Source organism: Triplophysa dalaica, chromosome 2 (genome assembly GCF_015846415.1).
Source record: "Triplophysa dalaica isolate WHDGS20190420 chromosome 2, ASM1584641v1, whole genome shotgun sequence".
Classification (NCBI taxonomy): Eukaryota; Metazoa; Chordata; class Actinopteri; order Cypriniformes; family Nemacheilidae; genus Triplophysa; species Triplophysa dalaica.
Window position 1 is genome coordinate 4,218,889 of NC_079543.1, and position 17,854 is coordinate 4,236,742.

The 17,854-nt window shown below is 39.6% G+C and overlaps 3 protein-coding genes across 3 annotated transcripts; 1 reads left to right on the forward strand and 2 right to left on the reverse strand.

Annotated features, from left to right (window-relative positions):
* Positions 1-348: 348 nt before the first annotated feature.
* Positions 349-5,643, reverse strand: fam161a (FAM161 centrosomal protein A). Its single transcript, XM_056733486.1, is given in 8 exon segments — positions 349-626; positions 628-895; positions 1,280-1,440; positions 1,619-1,718; positions 2,020-2,187; positions 2,745-4,001; positions 4,085-4,326; positions 5,467-5,643. Coding segments are annotated over 8 exon segments (2,493 nt in total). The 5' UTR covers positions 5,623-5,643; the 3' UTR covers positions 349-485.
* A 1,816-nt stretch (positions 5,644-7,459) lies between these two features.
* Positions 7,460-13,060, reverse strand: cct4 (chaperonin containing TCP1, subunit 4 (delta)). The gene is made up of 13 exons (XM_056733215.1): positions 12,926-13,060; positions 12,236-12,288; positions 12,043-12,132; positions 11,853-11,961; positions 11,450-11,714; positions 9,385-9,517; positions 9,092-9,231; positions 8,876-8,972; positions 8,564-8,674; positions 8,317-8,447; positions 7,931-8,165; positions 7,720-7,833; positions 7,460-7,589 (listed from the first exon to the last, which is right to left on the reverse strand). The coding sequence occupies exons 1-13, from the start codon at positions 13,029-13,031 to the stop codon at positions 7,575-7,577; spliced, it is 1,599 nt and encodes a 532-aa protein (XP_056589193.1). The 5' UTR covers positions 13,032-13,060; the 3' UTR covers positions 7,460-7,574.
* Positions 13,061-13,131: 71 nt separating this feature from the next.
* Positions 13,132-17,562, forward strand: pus10 (pseudouridine synthase 10). The gene is made up of 18 exons (XM_056733192.1): positions 13,132-13,295; positions 13,746-13,872; positions 13,973-14,197; positions 14,286-14,372; positions 14,462-14,496; positions 14,596-14,707; positions 14,838-14,899; positions 15,181-15,226; positions 15,329-15,393; positions 15,484-15,569; positions 15,649-15,774; positions 15,866-15,922; positions 16,013-16,089; positions 16,158-16,213; positions 16,300-16,417; positions 16,490-16,632; positions 17,132-17,231; positions 17,331-17,562. The coding sequence occupies exons 1-18, from the start codon at positions 13,132-13,134 to the stop codon at positions 17,367-17,369; spliced, it is 1,725 nt and encodes a 574-aa protein (XP_056589170.1). The 3' UTR covers positions 17,370-17,562.
* Positions 17,563-17,854: the final 292 nt, after the last annotated feature.

Sequence of the window (17,854 nt, forward strand, 5' to 3'; positions counted from 1 at the left end):
GGACCGCGTGGAGCATGGAAAATTACTGAGATGTTGCCTGTGATGTACAAACAGTAACTGACCGTGGTGTGTATTTTTAGGTTCTGGCGGGTTTAAAACGTTTTAATATGAGTCTATTAATGACTAAATACTTAAGGCATTGGAACTTTAATCTTAGGTTTATTCATCACATTATTTTGTTACTTTCATACAACACAGACATTAAATGAATAATAATATACTAATTATTATTATTAGAATACTAAGACAAAATACTGTAATGCAGTTTAAAAATATCAAAATACTAAAACATTATTATGTTATTTGTCACTAAAATAATGATATAGGAATATCCTTTTTCGTGCAAAATATATATTTTTTTCTGTTGACATTGGGAATAAAATGTGACCTTGACCGGATTTTGACAGATTTAGTGACTGTTTGTGCAATTTAAAATATATCAAACATATTTGGTTTAAACAAATTACACATTTCAGAAAAAAATATCATTCCTCACCAGAGGGGGCACTAATAAGACTTACAACATTCATTAATTTCTCAAAATCAATTTTCTGATCCTCTAGTTTCTGTTCATCAACTAACAGACCAATACTTCCTGATCTGCTTCTGTTGCTATGGTGACTTGTCAATCTCACTGCCCCTGCTGCTCTGGCTGCGCTTCCTGATGATGTCATCTTCCTTATTGTCATCGTTCTCAAAATCCAACTCATCATCAAAGGATTGTCCTTCATCACTCTCCTTTTCCTCATCACTGTCCTGGTATTCATTTGGTTTATAATCTTCATGTTGGTTCATGTGGTCTTCCTCCATTTCATGGTCATATTCCTCATAATCATCAAGGTAATCGTCAAGATGACAATGCGTCAGCCTTTCAAATTCCTCGTATTCTTCGTTTCTGTTTTTTTATGATGGATGAAAGCAGTTTAAAACGAGTACAGAAACTCACAGAAACAGTCATATACATAATTTAAGGAATAAGTTGTTTTTTATATTGATATCAGGATAATATAATGTATAAACGCTTTGAGCGGCAACAACATAAACAGACGTTATGTGGCCCAAACTTAACTTCCAGTAGACCTCTGCAAAGAATCATTAACTGTTGAGAAGCTTTAATTTAATTTAAAACAATTATTATACAATAAAATATCAATTTATTTTATATTTTACAAAATACTATCATATAATATGATATAAATTAAATGTAAAAAAATATATATTATAACCAAACACAGACACGAAAGGTAAGTTAACTCCGACAAAGCGATCTATAGCATACCTGATTGTGGGAGGAGCCTGGCCGTCTGAAAAGGCGGGGCTCGGAGTTCCCTGTCCGTTTTTCAACCGTTTAGGAACTTTTCTGTTGACAAACGACTCATTCAGACCACATCCATGCAACGTGTCAGAATAAAGTTTTTCTGCTGCCCTCTTAGCATTCATCTGGGATACAGAAAGAGAAAGACAAAGGTGGCATCTTCTTAATCATTTGTAGTGGAGTTCTTTATGATATTAGCCCTTTCTGCGGAGAGCTGCTCAGTATTCACTAAAAGTTTTATAATTGTAACATTACAGAGCAAACAGAATAAATGCTAAAAGCTGAATGGGAGAGACAGGTCACCTGGGCCACCTGCTCCAGCAGCAAAGGTCTTCCTTTCACTCGTTTCTGAATACCTCTCATCTCTTCCTGGTACTCACGACGTCTCTGGATTTCTTGTTTCCTGTTCCCATGTTAAGATATACAATGCATTACATCTGACATTGCTTGTTTATGACCATTGTTATGTAGTGAACTCATTTACATTGCGTCTGCTCTATTCTTGAGTCCTATGCATCTGCTAAATGACTAAATGTAAGTTGGGGTGAAGTTACTGACTTCCCAAATAATTTGTAGTTCATTCTAGACTCATCAGTCAAAATATAAGACCACCAAAGGCTAACCAGGTATTTTGTTGTCATCAACACACACACACGCACACACACACTGATGCATTTTATCATTATGAATGCTGCAAATGTTACCTGAACTCTTTGAGTTTAGACTGGCATGTCTGAGCCAGGGCGACATGTGGGTCATTTGCCTGGGCCCGCTTTGAGATCACTTTTTGTAGTTTCTTCTCCCTCTGTTTTTGCGTCTCCCTCCATTTTTCCTCCTCGTCCTCCACCTTCTTTCTCTTTTCTATAACTTTTCTACCCAAAGGGGTAAAGAGCTGTTTTCTGAATCTTTCAAAAATGGACGCCAGTAGGATGACGTTAAGGTAAGCCAGCAGGGAGAGGGTTTGGGCTTCTGGGAGTGTACAGTGGACTGCCTTCAAATCTTTCTAAAATGAGTGTTTTAACAAAGCTAAAGTACTTTTACACTACTTCAAGGCCACCAGTCGGAATCTGGAAGGTTTAACTTGGTATTAATCATAATTAACCACATGACCATCGTTTTTCTGTTAGGAGTTAAGTTGTTGACATGAACTTTCGATGGACATGAAGGCAGCACAAAGATCATCTGCAATCTAACACAAACACAACTACCGCAAGACATCAGGGTTCCCACGCAAGTATTTTTAATGTTGGATTCATGAGGTAGTAACGGGAGAGGCACTGGAAGGGAAAGTTAAGGTCTGGTTGCACAAACTTTGCAATCCATAATAATGTGCGAACAGAATACTTCACTTGGAAAGGTCTGGCAGGGTAAAGCTTTAAAGCAAGATTGGGGGACAAATATTAATCTGGGCTTTTGGCCTCACGGTTACCTCACAGCTTCTTGCCGTTTCTTGGCTGCATCAGTGATCTTAGCAGGCAAGTGTTCCTGACTTCCAGACACCGAAGAGCAAAGCGATGATGTGGGAGTCATGGGGTACAAGGCAGGTGTGCTCACAAACGGCCAACGTGTCGGTCTCTGGCTTTGCTTCTCTACCTCGATATCAGCCATAATGCGTTCCTTGTGTGAGGCAATAGTCGATGTATGCAATTTAAAGGGTTCGCACGCAGTCAAGGGTCGTACGTCTCTTCGGTTCTCCAGCTGCTTCTGAAATTTTCTGTAACTGGCATCAAAGTCTGGAACATTTGTGTTGATCTTGGGTCGGTGAACTTGCTTGTCTTTCTGGGCGGCTTGCTGTGCTTGTCTCTCACTAATGCGCTGAGCAAGCATGCTAGGGGGCATGGATGCACTGTCAAGTAAGTCCCTCGCCCGCATCTGCATCTTTATTGCGCGATAGAGCTCCTCTTCTTTCTGCATATCACCAAATGCGGCCTCCTTCACCGCCCGTGGAACAGGTTTGGCCTTGAACGGGCATTTCCTCCTCTCCTCTTCCTCCTTATCCTGTATGAGCATTTGCTCACGAAACTTGGCCTCTTTCTGCTCCTTTTTCAGCCGCTCACGCTCCGAGAAGCTGAAAGGTCTTTGAGCGGCATGGAGACGTTGCGCTTCCGTCGCTCGATAAAGCTGCCTGCGCTCCTTGTCCCGCTCATGCAGCTCCTCGTAAAGCGGAAGGCGCACGTGCGCGGGCACTGGGCTGGCACGGAACTTGCGCTGACATTCTGTGAGCTCCTCCAGCTGGCGCCTTAGGTCTGCATTTTCATGTTCGATCTCAGAACGTGGCTTTATGCGTTTTTTTCGTCGGTCTACCTCACGAAGGGTCACCTGGAAAGGTTTGGGAACCGTGACTCTTGGTTGCCAGCCGTCATCTCTGGCTTGCTTGTGCTTTTTACGTGGAGCTTTGACCTTGGTGTTGGCCTGGGTGTCATCAGGCAGGCTCTGGAGTGAGGATGAAAACAGGTGCTGCTGGGGTGGAGAACGTTTTTTTACTCTGAAGTCCTGCCACATGTTCTTGATTTGCTCTTTGGGGGAAAAGAGGAACCCTTTCTCTGTGTTGTAGTTGCTTCGGTCTCCTTGGCCGTCGTCAGCTATGTGCTCCTCAACATAGGTGTAAGACAGGTCCGAATTTCGCCGCAGCTCCAGAGCAGACTGAGCTTTTTTCAGACTACCTGCTAACATTCCTTGTTGTGAACTGTATAAAACACAAAAATCTACAGTCAAACGGCTGCAATAAACATACTATGATGTAAACAAAATCAATGTACATGAACTTACTAGTTGGTTTGAGCATAGTTCTTCGCGGGGGTCACCTCGTTGAGCTCCATTTTCTTGCGATACATATGTTCGAGTTCAGCCATCTTGTGAAGATGAGCTCTCTTCAGCTCCTCTAGTTTATAATAGTACTCTTGGTTGGAGAAGTACAACTGCCTGATGTCAATGTTATCGCCCATCAGACGGTTGCTGTCTTTGGTGGGAGAGTCATGATCCACCAGGTCAGATCCTGAGTCATATTCCATCTATTAAAAATAAACAATAGGAAATGTAAACATGATTAAGTTTGATATTTTGTCAAAGAAATGTGTCCAAAATATTGATATGATATAAACACCACTGCAAATATCTTGGGCACTTTATATTTTTGATGCCCGGAAGAGTCTTCTATTGTTTCAGAATAGTTTTAGAGTTCTATTATTAACCTAATGACCCAAATATTTGATACTAAATATTTGTTCCACGCCACATGAATGTAGGATATTGTCAGACATGTATTTGATCACGAGTAATATTCTCTTATATAATTCTGCGTACACATAGTAGTTGTGTAATATAAGGTGTGTGTTTGTGTCTGTGTGCATGCGTACGCGTGCGTAAACTGTTAATCTGCAGGTCTGAGAGCTTTAGGAGCAGATGGCAGATTGTGTTATTCATTCAGATGAAGATTCTCACCGTTCTTCAAAGCGACACCATTTTACACACATATATTTCATATAAGGAGGACACAACAAAGGCAAAGTAAACATTTCCCTGAAGAAAGGTTCTGCTAACTTTTGGCAAAACTAACTTCAATTTTGTTGGCTTAAGTACAGCTACAAACAAGCTACCCGTAAGGGCTACATTGAAAAATTCTGTACATCCATAATACAAAATTTGTATAATAAGAACAATTATTTTATTTCTAACCATTTTTTATGAAATGATTAAGGATATAACGATTCTAATAATTTTGGCCCCAGACAACCATGATTATAACATAGCTTTCAATGTAGAAGCCATATTCCAAAATGTGACTATTATGTTTGGGGTTAATACTTAAAAATTAGGATAATTGGCTTATTAAAAATTGTAAGAACAATGCTTTAAGGCGGGTTATACTTTCCACATCTGTGTTGACTTCGTTTTTGTAAAACACATAAAACAACATATGCACAAATTTACTGGAACCTACCGACTTTTCATATACAATGTTTTTCATTTTTTTCACATTTTTATGTTTCAAATGCCTATTGGCAGACGCTTTTATCCAAAGCTACAGCACAGTTCATTCAGTAAATGTTCACGGAGCTTTCTGCAATTGTTATAGTGCAAAATTACAAATAATCTTGAACATCAACTACAAATGTAGTTTATAAACTTGATCCGCTTTGACATGACGTTACCTCTTTCTCATTGTCGCGGTTGTCGGTGAATCCGGCGCCGGCGCACGGCAGTGTTCGCTCTCTTTCATACAGAGCTATCGGGACTTTAGTGTGCGGGTCTACCGGCGTCTTCAGACAGGACGTAACCAGCACATTAGCGCGGTGACACTTTTCCATATCTGCTTCTTTCCTTCCCACTCATACATAGCATTGAATTTATAAGCGCCCGCCAGGTGCGAGTCTCCTTGACGACCGCATAGCGTCCAAACGCTGAAGTGACGTCGCAAACGGGGGCGCGCGCACGTAAATAAAAGTCCCCACAACAGGTACAAATATTGGCAATAATGGAGAATGTGAAAACTACTACCTAACTTTTTTCTTAATTTCACAACATACATTTGTCCCTCTAATTTTGGATCGAGGGAAAAGACACCATCAAATGAACAAATCGTAGCTAGTTGTTACCAATTTAGTTAAATATAAGAAATAAGATAAGTTATATATGAAAGTGTATATTATAAAAGCACAAATGGCAAAACGCATAGTTGTTTGACTTTCTAAGGTATTATTAATGTTTTTTGTGAAGCACCTTTTTTAAATTTCTGACACTTCCACTGCTGGAACATTAAATGAATATAAAAACAATCCTTTATTTACTCGTGGGTCAAAACTTGGCAATAAAAAAATAAATAAAAAGATACAGCAACGGCCGGAAGTGGGGCAAAATCTCGCCATATGGTTGGCTAACGTTTACACTTAGCCCAACCCTAAACCTAACCTTACAATAATAAACAAATATAAATCGACTGTTTTCAGCGTGACAACAATTGCAAGCCTTGCTCAAGGGCACATCGCCGGCCCTGGGAGTCGAATCGGCAACCTTCTGGTCATGAATCCGACTTTTACCATTAGGCCACGACACCAATTGAAGTGCACACGCCCCTTGGATGTAGATGCATACCCTCTAGTCAAAACCATTTACGACTATATTGATAAACTATTTATAATAAACGCTGCAATATTTCATGAAAAAAATGGGCATTGTCATTTTACTTTTAGCAGCAAAGAAAATTGACAAAACACGATAAAGTGGTTTTCCTAAGGGATTATCCTAAACCAGGACTAGGATTTAGTTAAATTGGGATATTTAAATCGTTTTAAAAAACATACTCTACATAGAAACATTACTGTGCATCATGAGAAAAAACAATTGAACTGATATTTTTTAAGATATGCCAGTGCAAGTTGTTTTCGATCAAGACACTGCTTACATTTGAACACAGAGAAAGATATTTGGAATAATGCTAATAACCAAACAGATCTCAACCCCCATTGACTCCCATTCCACAGGCTAAAATCTCAAAAGCAGAGCAGAAATGCCATTGCACCAGAAATACAAGGAATCATCACATTAACATATTTAGCAACTGGAGAAATGCAGCAGAGATTATATACTTCTGCCATAACCTTCTATAGTGATCACACAAACAATTACAACGCTTACCGAAACTTATTGTGTCACTGTTCATTTTCTATCAAATACGTTGACATTAACAGCATGGTAAATAAATAATAAATATATTTTGTGTGTGCCAGAGTACAGTAAAACTGGCATAAAATGTGCAATTTCAAACTAATGACCCTATATTTAGAAGTGCTCTATTTTCCTTCTTGGACAACCTACCAATCACAATCTTTATGAGACAGTGTCATTCATAGCAACAGGGTTGCACTCAGATTAGTCCTGAATTGTTTTTAAACTAAGACTCCTACGTTGAAGTTTTTAAGCTAAATTAAGAGCTTTCTTAGAGGATTCTTAGAAGCTTTAAGAATACAGGCCCTGATGTTCATGTCCCGCTAAGAATTCACAGTCTCTGATTGGATAAAGGTGATCAGCTAATAAGATTACAGCTACTGACCTACATTACTGCCAAGCAATGACAATCTGCAGTTTAATCATTTATTAAACCTTGTACAGTATCTATACAAAACAAACCACAAAAAAAAACAAAGGTTATCGCGTCAAAAACATGTTTTATTAAATTACTCAAGGTAACAGCTAAAGAAAGCGACATTTTCTTAGCGGTGTGCTATCACGACGCCCTTCAGTAATGACATTCATGCAAACTTTATCGGGTATTCACCTGTAAAACAAACAAAAAAGGTCATTAATGATGACATCAAGTTTAAATGCAGAATGATATTTAGCGAATTTAAATCTACAAAACTCAATTTCAGATTTCAGATTCTTTTCAGAGATTACAGATCACTTACAAGATCATCAATCTTGAGGATGCTGCGGACCGTTTCTGTGGCGAGGGTGAGGGCACTGATGGACACCAGCAATGGTTGAACGACCAGCTCTTCAAGGATGTTAGAGATCCCACCCTATGTGAAATACACGTTAGACACACACTAAAATTCATGCCTGCAATGACACCAATCTTTCAGTGATGTGCATTACTGAGCTGGTTTAATGCATCACCTTGCGGACGTTAATCCCGGCTGTTTTCTCTCCTTGTGCGTGCCTGTTACGCAGTTCTGTTACTGTGGAGATGGGATTAAGACCAGCGTTCTCTGCCAGCGTAGAGGGGATGACCTCGAGGGCATCGGCGTATGCACGCACGCAGTACGCCTCCATGCCAGCTAGAGAACGGGAGTATTCTGCCAACCTCAGTGCCATCTCGATTTCTGGTGCTCCACCGCCAGCGATCAATGCTCTGTAGGGGGACAGGAGAATATGTGAGCATACCATTCTGCTCAAGCAAAAATCTAAAAAATTACTGTCAAGAAATCCAGTATGCTTTTAAAGGTGTCAGCGTTCTCACAAGAGCTACTAACATCCATGTTGGAAAGCTTAATCTTTAATACCTCTTCTTGACAAGGCAGCGGATTACGCAGAGGGCATCGTGGATGGATCGCTCGGCCTCCTCGATCACCAGCTTGTTGGATCCGCGGACCACAATGCTGACAGTCTTTCCAGGATTAGCACAACCAGTGATCTGCAGGAAAAACACAAGCCAACATCATGAATCAGTTTCATGAATCAATTAGGATTAAAACCCGTCTACTAAAAACAATTTAAAGATTAAAGATGTTCTCGGATCATTGCGCTTACCTTCACCAGTTTGCCTGAGCCATCCAGGCTGATCTCTTCCACCAGCTCAGCTGAACCCATCATCTCTGGGGTGAAGTGGTCAATATGCGCAATGGGTTTGGTGCCAATAGTCTAAAAGCCGAAAAAGACAAAACATGTCTTAATTCATTTAATATTTAGATATATTTTGCTAGATTTCTTTTAATAGCAATAGTAATGATATGACATATGAAGTCGTTTTATATTTTATTACACACGCAGACAAGAACCCTTTTTGACTGGATATACGACAGGTGATGAAAGGTATAAATCATGTAATTGTCTTTCGTGTACCTTGCAGATGAATTCAATCTCCTCCCTCTCAATGTCTTTCAACACCATGATCTTCATTTTATTGAGAAAGTGAATAGCCAGATCACTCAGAGCATCTCTGTCAAACACATTCACAACCATCATGAGAACATGTCTCAAACATCACGTTTCTTTGAGATCAGTGTATGTTGTGTTTCCCATCTGTGGCTGTATGATGGAGGTCTTTTGATATCATACCTCAGGATGGATTTTTGGATGAGAAGCACATTGCAGCCAGCTTTCTTAATCTGTTTGATCAGGTTGAGGATGTAAGCTCTCTCCTCACGCAGCACGCGGTCCATCTGAGCGTAGTCTGACACCACAATCTGGTTGTCCATCTGTCCACAAACATGCCAACGTCACACAAACCCAAAAAAACAATGACTTCGAACATTACATTAGAACATACCGGAAAATATTACAGCAAATAGCTGTAGAAGAGCAAACACTAATTTATCTCTTTGAAATTTTGATTACCAAAAAGTACCTACATCAGTTTTGGGAGGGGAGAGACAGAATTGAATGAGGCCGATTTTGGCTTTCTCCACACGGGACACTCCAGTGTTCACCACCCTCTGAGTCAACACCAGACCATCCACCAGCTCACAGTCATCAACGGTCCCTCTGTAAATACATACACACTTGTTGAATGTAAAGATTCAGCGATGAGAATGTTTTACTCCTCTGTTAAAAAAAATCAACAATAATCAGATGCATGTAGATAAGAGACAGTTTAGCAAAAAAAAGATATTTCATCATTTATTCACCCTTGTGACAGAAAAGCCTATCGTTAAAGAGATAGTTCATCCAAATATGAAAATTCTGTTATCATCATTTACTCACACTCAGGTTGTTTCAAACCTGTATAAATGTATTTGTTTCAATGAACACAGAAAGATATTTGGAAGAACGTAAGCAATTTTCAGTTCGGTGACATCATCCACTACCATAGTAGGAAAAAAATATATTGTATTTTGAAGATTTAGGAAAACAAAGTGTTCTGGGGGCACCCTTGACTACAATTTCATTCTTCCTACTATGGTAGTCAATGATGTCCCGGAAATCTGAAAATGACTAACATTATTCCAGATATCTTTCTTTATGATTATACAGGTATGAAATTATACAAGCATGAGTAAATGATGCAGGGCTCTAGACTAACTCTTGAGAGATTTGGGAGTGGTGCTACCAGTTGGTAGTATCAGTCCTTAATTTGATAGCAGTAGAGTCGTGGGCTGAGGTAAAAAAAAAGAATCAGTAAAACTTCATTGAAATATAGTTTATACATTACTAAAATCAATTGAAAATTAATATAAATCATTGATTATGATTGAATTATTTTTATTGTATTGTATATGTAAACTCTCAACAATTTACCATATTTAAAGCACATCTTTCTTAAAGCTAATTTCTTCCTTTATTTGTTGTGAATAACTCCTATAAGAAAACACAATTCATTTAATATCAGTGAGTGTTTTTGGGCCGGTCCTTTGTTGTTTGATGAACATTTTAAACAGAGTTCTTTATTATGATGCTGTCCCTATAAGAGCTTGCGCAATATACTGGAAAACACATGCATTTTGTTTCCCAACTGTTTGGGCATGAAAACTGAATACCTTTACAAGACAAGTGTTTTAGAGTAATGTCGCCTGAAAGAGAACACCGTTTAGTATTTTGTGCTCTGACTCTGTGGGCACACTCATATCTCAAACAACCCGCGAGACCTGACGGCTTTTAATGATTATTCTTCACGAAAGCTGCTTTGATACACATCTGGCTTAATTATTATTGGTATTTAGCGTGATGTATAACATTTTTTTAAGACTTCTCATTTCTACAATAGTTCAGTGCTTAAAGTTTAAACACATGTTTCCTGCATTAGCTTCACATGTATACAATACTCACAACACATTTCGTTATGTTTGCTGTTTACTACCTTAGCTGGGGAAATTCTTGTATTGCGCATATTTATTTCAGTTGCAAGATTGAGCGCTTCATTCATCTGCTTTATCGGTTCTTCGCCTCTTACCCGCAAATTATGTCTTTGAGGCGGGGGCACTGAATGGTTAAAGTAGGTGAGGCGAAAATGAGTGACTGAATGCGCCGTTTACGCAAAATAACATTACTGCGTATTACATTTATAATACGCAACAAATATTTTTGGATCAGTTTGGCAATCGCAACTGTGAGACCATTAAGAAAAACTTGCCGCACTGTCAGGAAAACATTTAGTCACAGTCTAGAGCCCTGTTATGACAGAATTTAGATTTTTGCATGAACTTTTCCTTTAATGATTCTGTTGTTATTTATGTGTAGGGCTGTCACGATAAACCGCCGACAAATATCACGTGATTTATGGACAGCATTTGAGTGAAGCACAGGAAAATGCTGCTGCATCTGAAGCACACTGCAGAAGAAGACCATTATACAATCTAGTATATAGGAAATGCAGCCCTATTATTATTTTATATTAATATAATGTGCGCTTTCAATTGTACATTGTTGACTCTAGTTTCGCTTCCCTTATATTATCAATCCAGAGGCAGTGTATCTCACCCAAGCTTCTTCACAATTTTGATGTCGTGGAGGTCGACGCCGGTTGCGGTGGCGGGGTCGATGACCCTCATGACAGCGTCCACGCTCATTGGAGCGAGGAGGCTGGAGTTCTGGGACACCACCTTAGAGCACAGAGAGGTAGTGGCGCTGTTCAGAAGAGTCTCCCTGTCACTCAGCTCAACCGGCTGACTGATGGATGTGAGGATCTCCACCCCTTTATCCACCGCCTTCTGGAACGACTCGGAAATGATGGTGGGATGGATTCCTGTCGGGAAAAACACCCCGGCTCAATTCAACATGAGTCTTACGTTCCTTTTGATGATGACACATTTTTGAATTAAACTTTCCCGTGCCATTCAGTCACACCCGTGTTTATTAAAAACAGATTTGATGTAAACGTTACCTTTCTGCAGCAGTTTAGCACAGGCATCCAGAAGAGCTCCAGCGATCACAACCACTGATGTGGTGCCATCGCCAGCCTCTATGTCCTGAGCTTTAGACAGCTCCACCATCTACAGAACACACAGAAACGTCACTAAAGTAAAGCGAACATCTTCACTAGCCTGTGTATTGTTCTCTATTCCATGACTCACCATCTTTGCCGCAGGATGCAGCACCTGCATCTGTTTAAGGATCGTGGCTCCATCATTAGTGATCGTAACATCTCCCTTCCCATCCTGAATCTGCCAAGACAACAAACGTCCATTCAAAGATCCGCGCACACAACACTATCTCACAAATGTCAGAAGCTAAGCTTTGAATCAGTGTGTGTGGAGAAAACTCTACCATTTTATCCATGCCTTTAGGGCCCAGACTCGTTCTGATGGCATCAGCGACAGCTGTCAATCAAAAGAAGGTCGTCACATGGGTGCCACGCCCATAACATTACCATGCACACCATTTAATTGCATTAGTCAACACTAGACATCATCTACTGCAATGATCTTTTAATATAAATTATAACTTTGCAAACCGGCAACAAGTTTTATATAGTATGGATGTATGACATTACATGTAAATTAATCTCAAATTAGCACTATTGGACAGAAATTGAAAATAGGTGCATTATTATAATTAAACAGATTAATTCTATAATACTAATTTCCTACCCATACAACGATATACATATTTTAATGACGTACATTTTTCTACACATATTTTAAGGACTTTTCTGCATAATATTTTACTGTTCATGTACATACATAAATGTAGAATGCATGTGAATTTCATTATCTTATGTCATTAAGTGTGCACTAGGGATAATGGATAAATGACATGACACCTAATAAGGCGACAAAACAGTCTAACATTAGGAAGTGAGCATGACAAAGCACAATAATCCCATTTATTATTAGTACGGCGAGTATTTTATTTAAACAAAAATATGCAGAATTTGTCACATTCACAGCCACATCATGCAGGCACATGAGAGTCGGTGTTTCACAAATTCGTGACTGATATAAATCCGTGGCTCACCTTTCCCCGCACTGATGTTGCTGAAGCGAATCTGGGCGGGTTTGTCCCGGTCCACATACGCGCTTCCTTTGTTTCTAGATACATTTCTAATGGCCGCCTCAGGCATGTTTAAAAATACGTATGATATTGTATTATCAGGGTATCAAGAAAGGGGATGAACGTTCCCCGGTCTCTCTAAACCAACTCTGGTGCTCGGATGGGTTCAGATGAAGTTCGGCTCCGAGATCCACAGTAGAACAGAACCTTCTAGATCCACCGGTCGCGACGTTGGCAGAAAAAGGACCACGAGTGCTGCGATTGCGCGTCATGATGACGTCAGGCGGCGTCTCAAAATATGCCTGCCTGACAGATGCGACAAAAATATGTTGTGGTAGGGTTGTGTGCAGTGTTATTTTGCTTAGAATATATTTGCTCGCATGCGTTAGAATAATTTATACTTGTCAGTATTTTTATAAAGTATAATTGTGAGCTCTGTTTATAAACACGTGCCAGTGCATGCGCGATAGAAGCCGGTGCGTTTTTTCTTGAGGATTTAATGTGGTCCAGTAAAGGTAGGACTTTGGATATTGAATTTAATAGACTAGCTTTGATTTTTCAATGTGTTTGATTACTTTCTTAAACATTAGCATGCTAACGAAAAATGTAGTGGACCACATTTTTACCCTGTTTTTGTACATGTATCATGTTGGAGTGGTTCTTTAATGGACCTGGACCTCTACACCCGGAACCCCCTGGCAACGTCCGAACAGCCTCCCTAATCACCATAGCAACAATGTGATGAATCCTCAATAAAATATAAGTATTCTCTCTTATTTTGCAGCATGCTTTCCCTCAAAGAGAAAGATCGGCCAATCATAAGAAAGCTGTTGGCTGCCGGCTGCTGTGCGAGATGCGTGTTGCGGTTCTGCTGTATGGGAACCAGCTCCTCGTACAAACAATCCTATGAGGTCACTGTCCAACTCACATTTATACACTGACAGATCATCTGCCTCTCATAAATGTTACATTTTGTCAATGTTTCGCATTACTGTGCATTTTTTAATTTAGGATATACACAAAGAGCTTCTCGCGTTCATCAGAGAAGAAAACAGCCAGCAATCCCATGATGCCTCGGGTCATACAGACGACCCTCCAAACAAGCGCATGAAGATGGAAGATGCTATCAGCACGGACGATTCGGTCACATCAGAAGAACCTAAAACTGACTTGGATATTTGCCCGGTCTGTCTTGGGGTACTGCAGGACTTCTGCGATCAAACGTTTGTTAAGCAGGTATGAGTCGATGCTTGATGTATTGAAATCCACTTTGAACGCTGTCCAACATCTCATCTGCTTCGATGCGTTTACATTTTGTGCGCAGGTGTCGGACGCTGTGAAAAAAGAAGAGTACGTGCTTGAAAGTCTCGTGCTGACCGTTTCTCTGCCCGCTCAGCTGTCTGTCAGAGAGGTGAGCACAACCTTCCACATCTACCTGATGAATAAATTGATTTTTATAAAGAAACATCTACCGAACAATCTCTCGTTGTCTTTCTGCAGCAGTCTTGCTGGTTGCATGTCAAGCAGGAAGTCAGGTATGTGAGATAAATGAACATTGCGCATTCCCCACATAAGCGACTATCTAGAAACTTCAATTTGAGGTCGAGTAATATTCAGAGATGTTGTGTTCTCAGGGATAAGAGCATGTGTTTGGGGAAAGATGATGTCATTCAGGTGAAAGACGCATTCAAGTGGGCCATACAGGGAAAGATCGGTCAGGAACTGGGAGCTGCTGTGCTGGCCAACGTAAGTTCCTGTCTTTCTGAAGGTCAAGCAAAGAAAAAATCACTTACTCTTCCACCATTTGTACCTTATTTACGGACCACGTTTTTCATTTGTTTGTTGTTTCATGAATTGTCTAATTCGCTGTCTATAGAGTCAGTTTGAAGTGGGTGTTGGGTTTGCACACCCGCAAACTGAAGAGGACTGTCATTTCTTGTAAGTATTTTAGAAACTAGATCAAGCAGATAGATCTTGTTGAAGAGATAGTTCGACCAATTGGTGGTTTTGGGTCCGCACAATGGAAGTCAAATATCGTCTTTGTGTTCTGCAGAAGAAAGTAATTTATGTTTAGAATGAGATCTAATGATACAATTATTTTAAATAAATACAAGAATCCCAAAACCAATTGTTTATATAAGTTCCCGTGCATTGTTATGCATTATGTACTGTGGTTTCTTGCTAAAATAAAGGCAGTTGTGATCCTCTCTATTTTGCAGGGCGACCACTTGTCCGGACTGTTTCAAACCCACTAAAAACAAAGCGGTATGAGCTGTGTAATGGACAAACACTTATTTCGATGTCTCATGTTGGTTTTTGAGGAATTTTGGAGATAAAAAAACTCTCCTCTTTCTTCTGCTGCCCCAGTCCGTCTTCACCAGGATGGCGGTGGTCAAGGCTTTGGAGAAGATCTCTGATGAGAACTTCAAAAGGTGAGTTTTGAACACACGCGCCAGATGCTCACAGTTTTGAGTCGTGACATTAAATAAGATTATACATTTATAACAATTCTTTATCTGCAGGCATTACCCATGTCCACCGAAGAAACCAAGCTCTAAATGTACAGCCCTGGACACCACATGTCTACATACATCTGTCTTTACAGCAGGTAACAACAGTTACATTTATTTTAGACTTGCAACACCAACAAAGATGAAATGACAGCAGATGTTTCTGTTTGTCTGCAGGTCGGTATAATAAGTATTCTCGGGAGCTTCCTCAGACGCCGTGGGTGATCGACGGAGAGAGACGAATGGATGGATCTGTGGAGGAACTCATTGCGGCTCCTCTGTTGTCCTCATTCAGAGCTGATGGTGTGTCAGAAGATTCTGTTGTCGTATCTGATCTCATCATTTGACTTTATGTCGTTTAATTATCAGTTTTGTGCATCTCTGTTCCATTCAGGTTTTAACTTCTCATCATCAGGACGAGAGGATGTGGACGTGAGAACTCTGGGAACAGGTAAAGCGTTCTCATAGTCGCATGCATATCCACACACACACTTTATTTCTTAAAAAAGTTTTTTAACTGAGGTATATAATTAATTTTCAGGTCGGCCCTTCGCTGTGGAGTTGCTGAACCCTCATCGAGTGAAGTTTAACAAAACTGAGATCAAGCAACTTCAGGAGGTAAAAACATTTGTATTGATTGATTATATAAATTTCATCAATTAACTCTTTTTTTTCCTGTTTTGCAGACGATCAATAAATCATCTGACAAAATTCGAGTAAGAGACCTGCAGATCGTCACGAGGTGAGTGTGTTTCCATTTTATACACATGAAAGTTAAGGTCAAAGATATCTCACAAACAGGACTTTCTGTGGGTGGGTGTTTTGTAGGGAAGCAATGAGTCGCATGAAGGAGGGTGAAGAAGAAAAGACAAAGTCCTACAGCGCCCTCATCTGGACAGAGAAAGCCGTTTCCAACACTGACCTGGAATTTCTTGAAAACATCAAGGTCTCACTTTCTACACCCTTGAATGTTTGTGAAGTGCGAGAGTTCAGGTTCTGATCATCTGTGTTTGTGTAGAATCTGAAGATCGCTCAGAAGACGCCATTGAGAGTTCTTCATCGCCGGCCGCTGGCGGTCCGACAGAGAGTGATACACTCCATAAGCACCACCTACCTGGACACACACCACTTTACCTTAAAGCTCTGTACACAGGCCGGGACGTATCCTTAAATTATTATTTATTTTTTTACTGGAAGAGCATATCTATTTATTTCACAATTGAGTTTGTTAACATGCACAGTCTTATTCCAATTATGCTTAATAAGCTGATAACAAGTAAGGTGATGTAAACGTGTAAAACGGTTTTCTTTCATCGGGGATGTAGATGAAGAAACGGCGAAAGGAAAACTATTGATCCATTTGCAGGTACTACAGACACGAGAAGAGATTAAAAAATACAGGTTCTGATCGATTTCCCATGGCAATTTTAATTACTAGACGGACTATCGATGGTGATGTCACTGAACGCAAGAAACCTGGCAAGTCTCAAATTTCTTTGTAAACGTGGTTTTCTGCTTAGCCGGCTATTTTGCTCCACCATATTTAAGTGGCTAGTGCTCTTTGCTTGTGAATTACTTTTATAATGATTTAGAAGATCATTATAAATTGACAAATGTTGAAGAAATGAAAGTACGACATTTACCTTAATCAAGTGTGCAGTTACATTAAAGAGTTTGTGCACGGAGACTTTGGTCGCACCAAACCCAATCTCTGTGACCTCATGAAGACTGACGCTGATATTCTCGAGCTGGATGTGGAGGTGTGTTCATGGTTTCTGAATGAGTTGTGGTAGCGCTGCATGTTATCTATACTTTCTACTTATATATATATATATAAATTCCTTTCTCTTCTGTTGCAGTCTGTGGATATTGACTGGCCTCCTGCAATTCCAGATTGACATCTGTGACATCTTTAATCGAGGTTGATGAAGAAAAGGATCATTGACCTTAAATGCCTATTTGTATTGTAGATAGGTTTATTATGTTATTGTATGTCAGGATCAAATATTATTTGTTATAGTTCCGTTTATTAATTAATGTTGTTGCAATAACTATTGTAGATCAATAATAAAAATACATAATTTTGTTGTAGTTTGTGATTGTTAATTCTTCTCTTTTATAAATTAGCGTTAGACTTAATTATTCAGAGGAAGGAAAGCTGACACCCCAAAATATTATAAAATGAACGAATTTGAAGTGTAAAATGCAATATAAAAGTGGTATTACTCATATTAGGAAACATTTTACATTTTTAATTAAACCAGTAAATAAAGGTAGGCTATTTGTTACGCTTTTTCTAACAGAATGGTTACTTTATATCAAAAGTACATAAAGAAAATTGAGTGACGCCACATTTGTGACGTCACAATTCGAATGTAAAAAA

Coding starts and splice junctions, on each gene's coding strand:
- cct4 (XM_056733215.1), bottom strand. CDS start 13,031: ATGCCTGAGGCGGCCATTAGAAATGTATCTAGAAACAAAGGAAGCGCG. Junction 12,133..12,235: donor CTAAAGGCATGGATAAAATG/GTAGAGTTTTCT, acceptor TTGTCTTGGCAG/ATTCAGGATGGGAAGGGAGA. Junction 8,675..8,875: donor AGATTGAATTCATCTGCAAG/GTACACGAAAGA, acceptor TTCGGCTTTTAG/ACTATTGGCACCAAACCCAT.
- pus10 (XM_056733192.1), top strand. CDS start 13,132: ATGAAGTTCGGCTCCGAGATCCACAGTAGAACAGAACCTTCTAGATCC. Junction 13,296..13,745: donor TGCGACAAAAATATGTTGTG/GTAGGGTTGTGT, acceptor CTTATTTTGCAG/CATGCTTTCCCTCAAAGAGA. Junction 17,232..17,330: donor TTCTCGAGCTGGATGTGGAG/GTGTGTTCATGG, acceptor CTTCTGTTGCAG/TCTGTGGATATTGACTGGCC.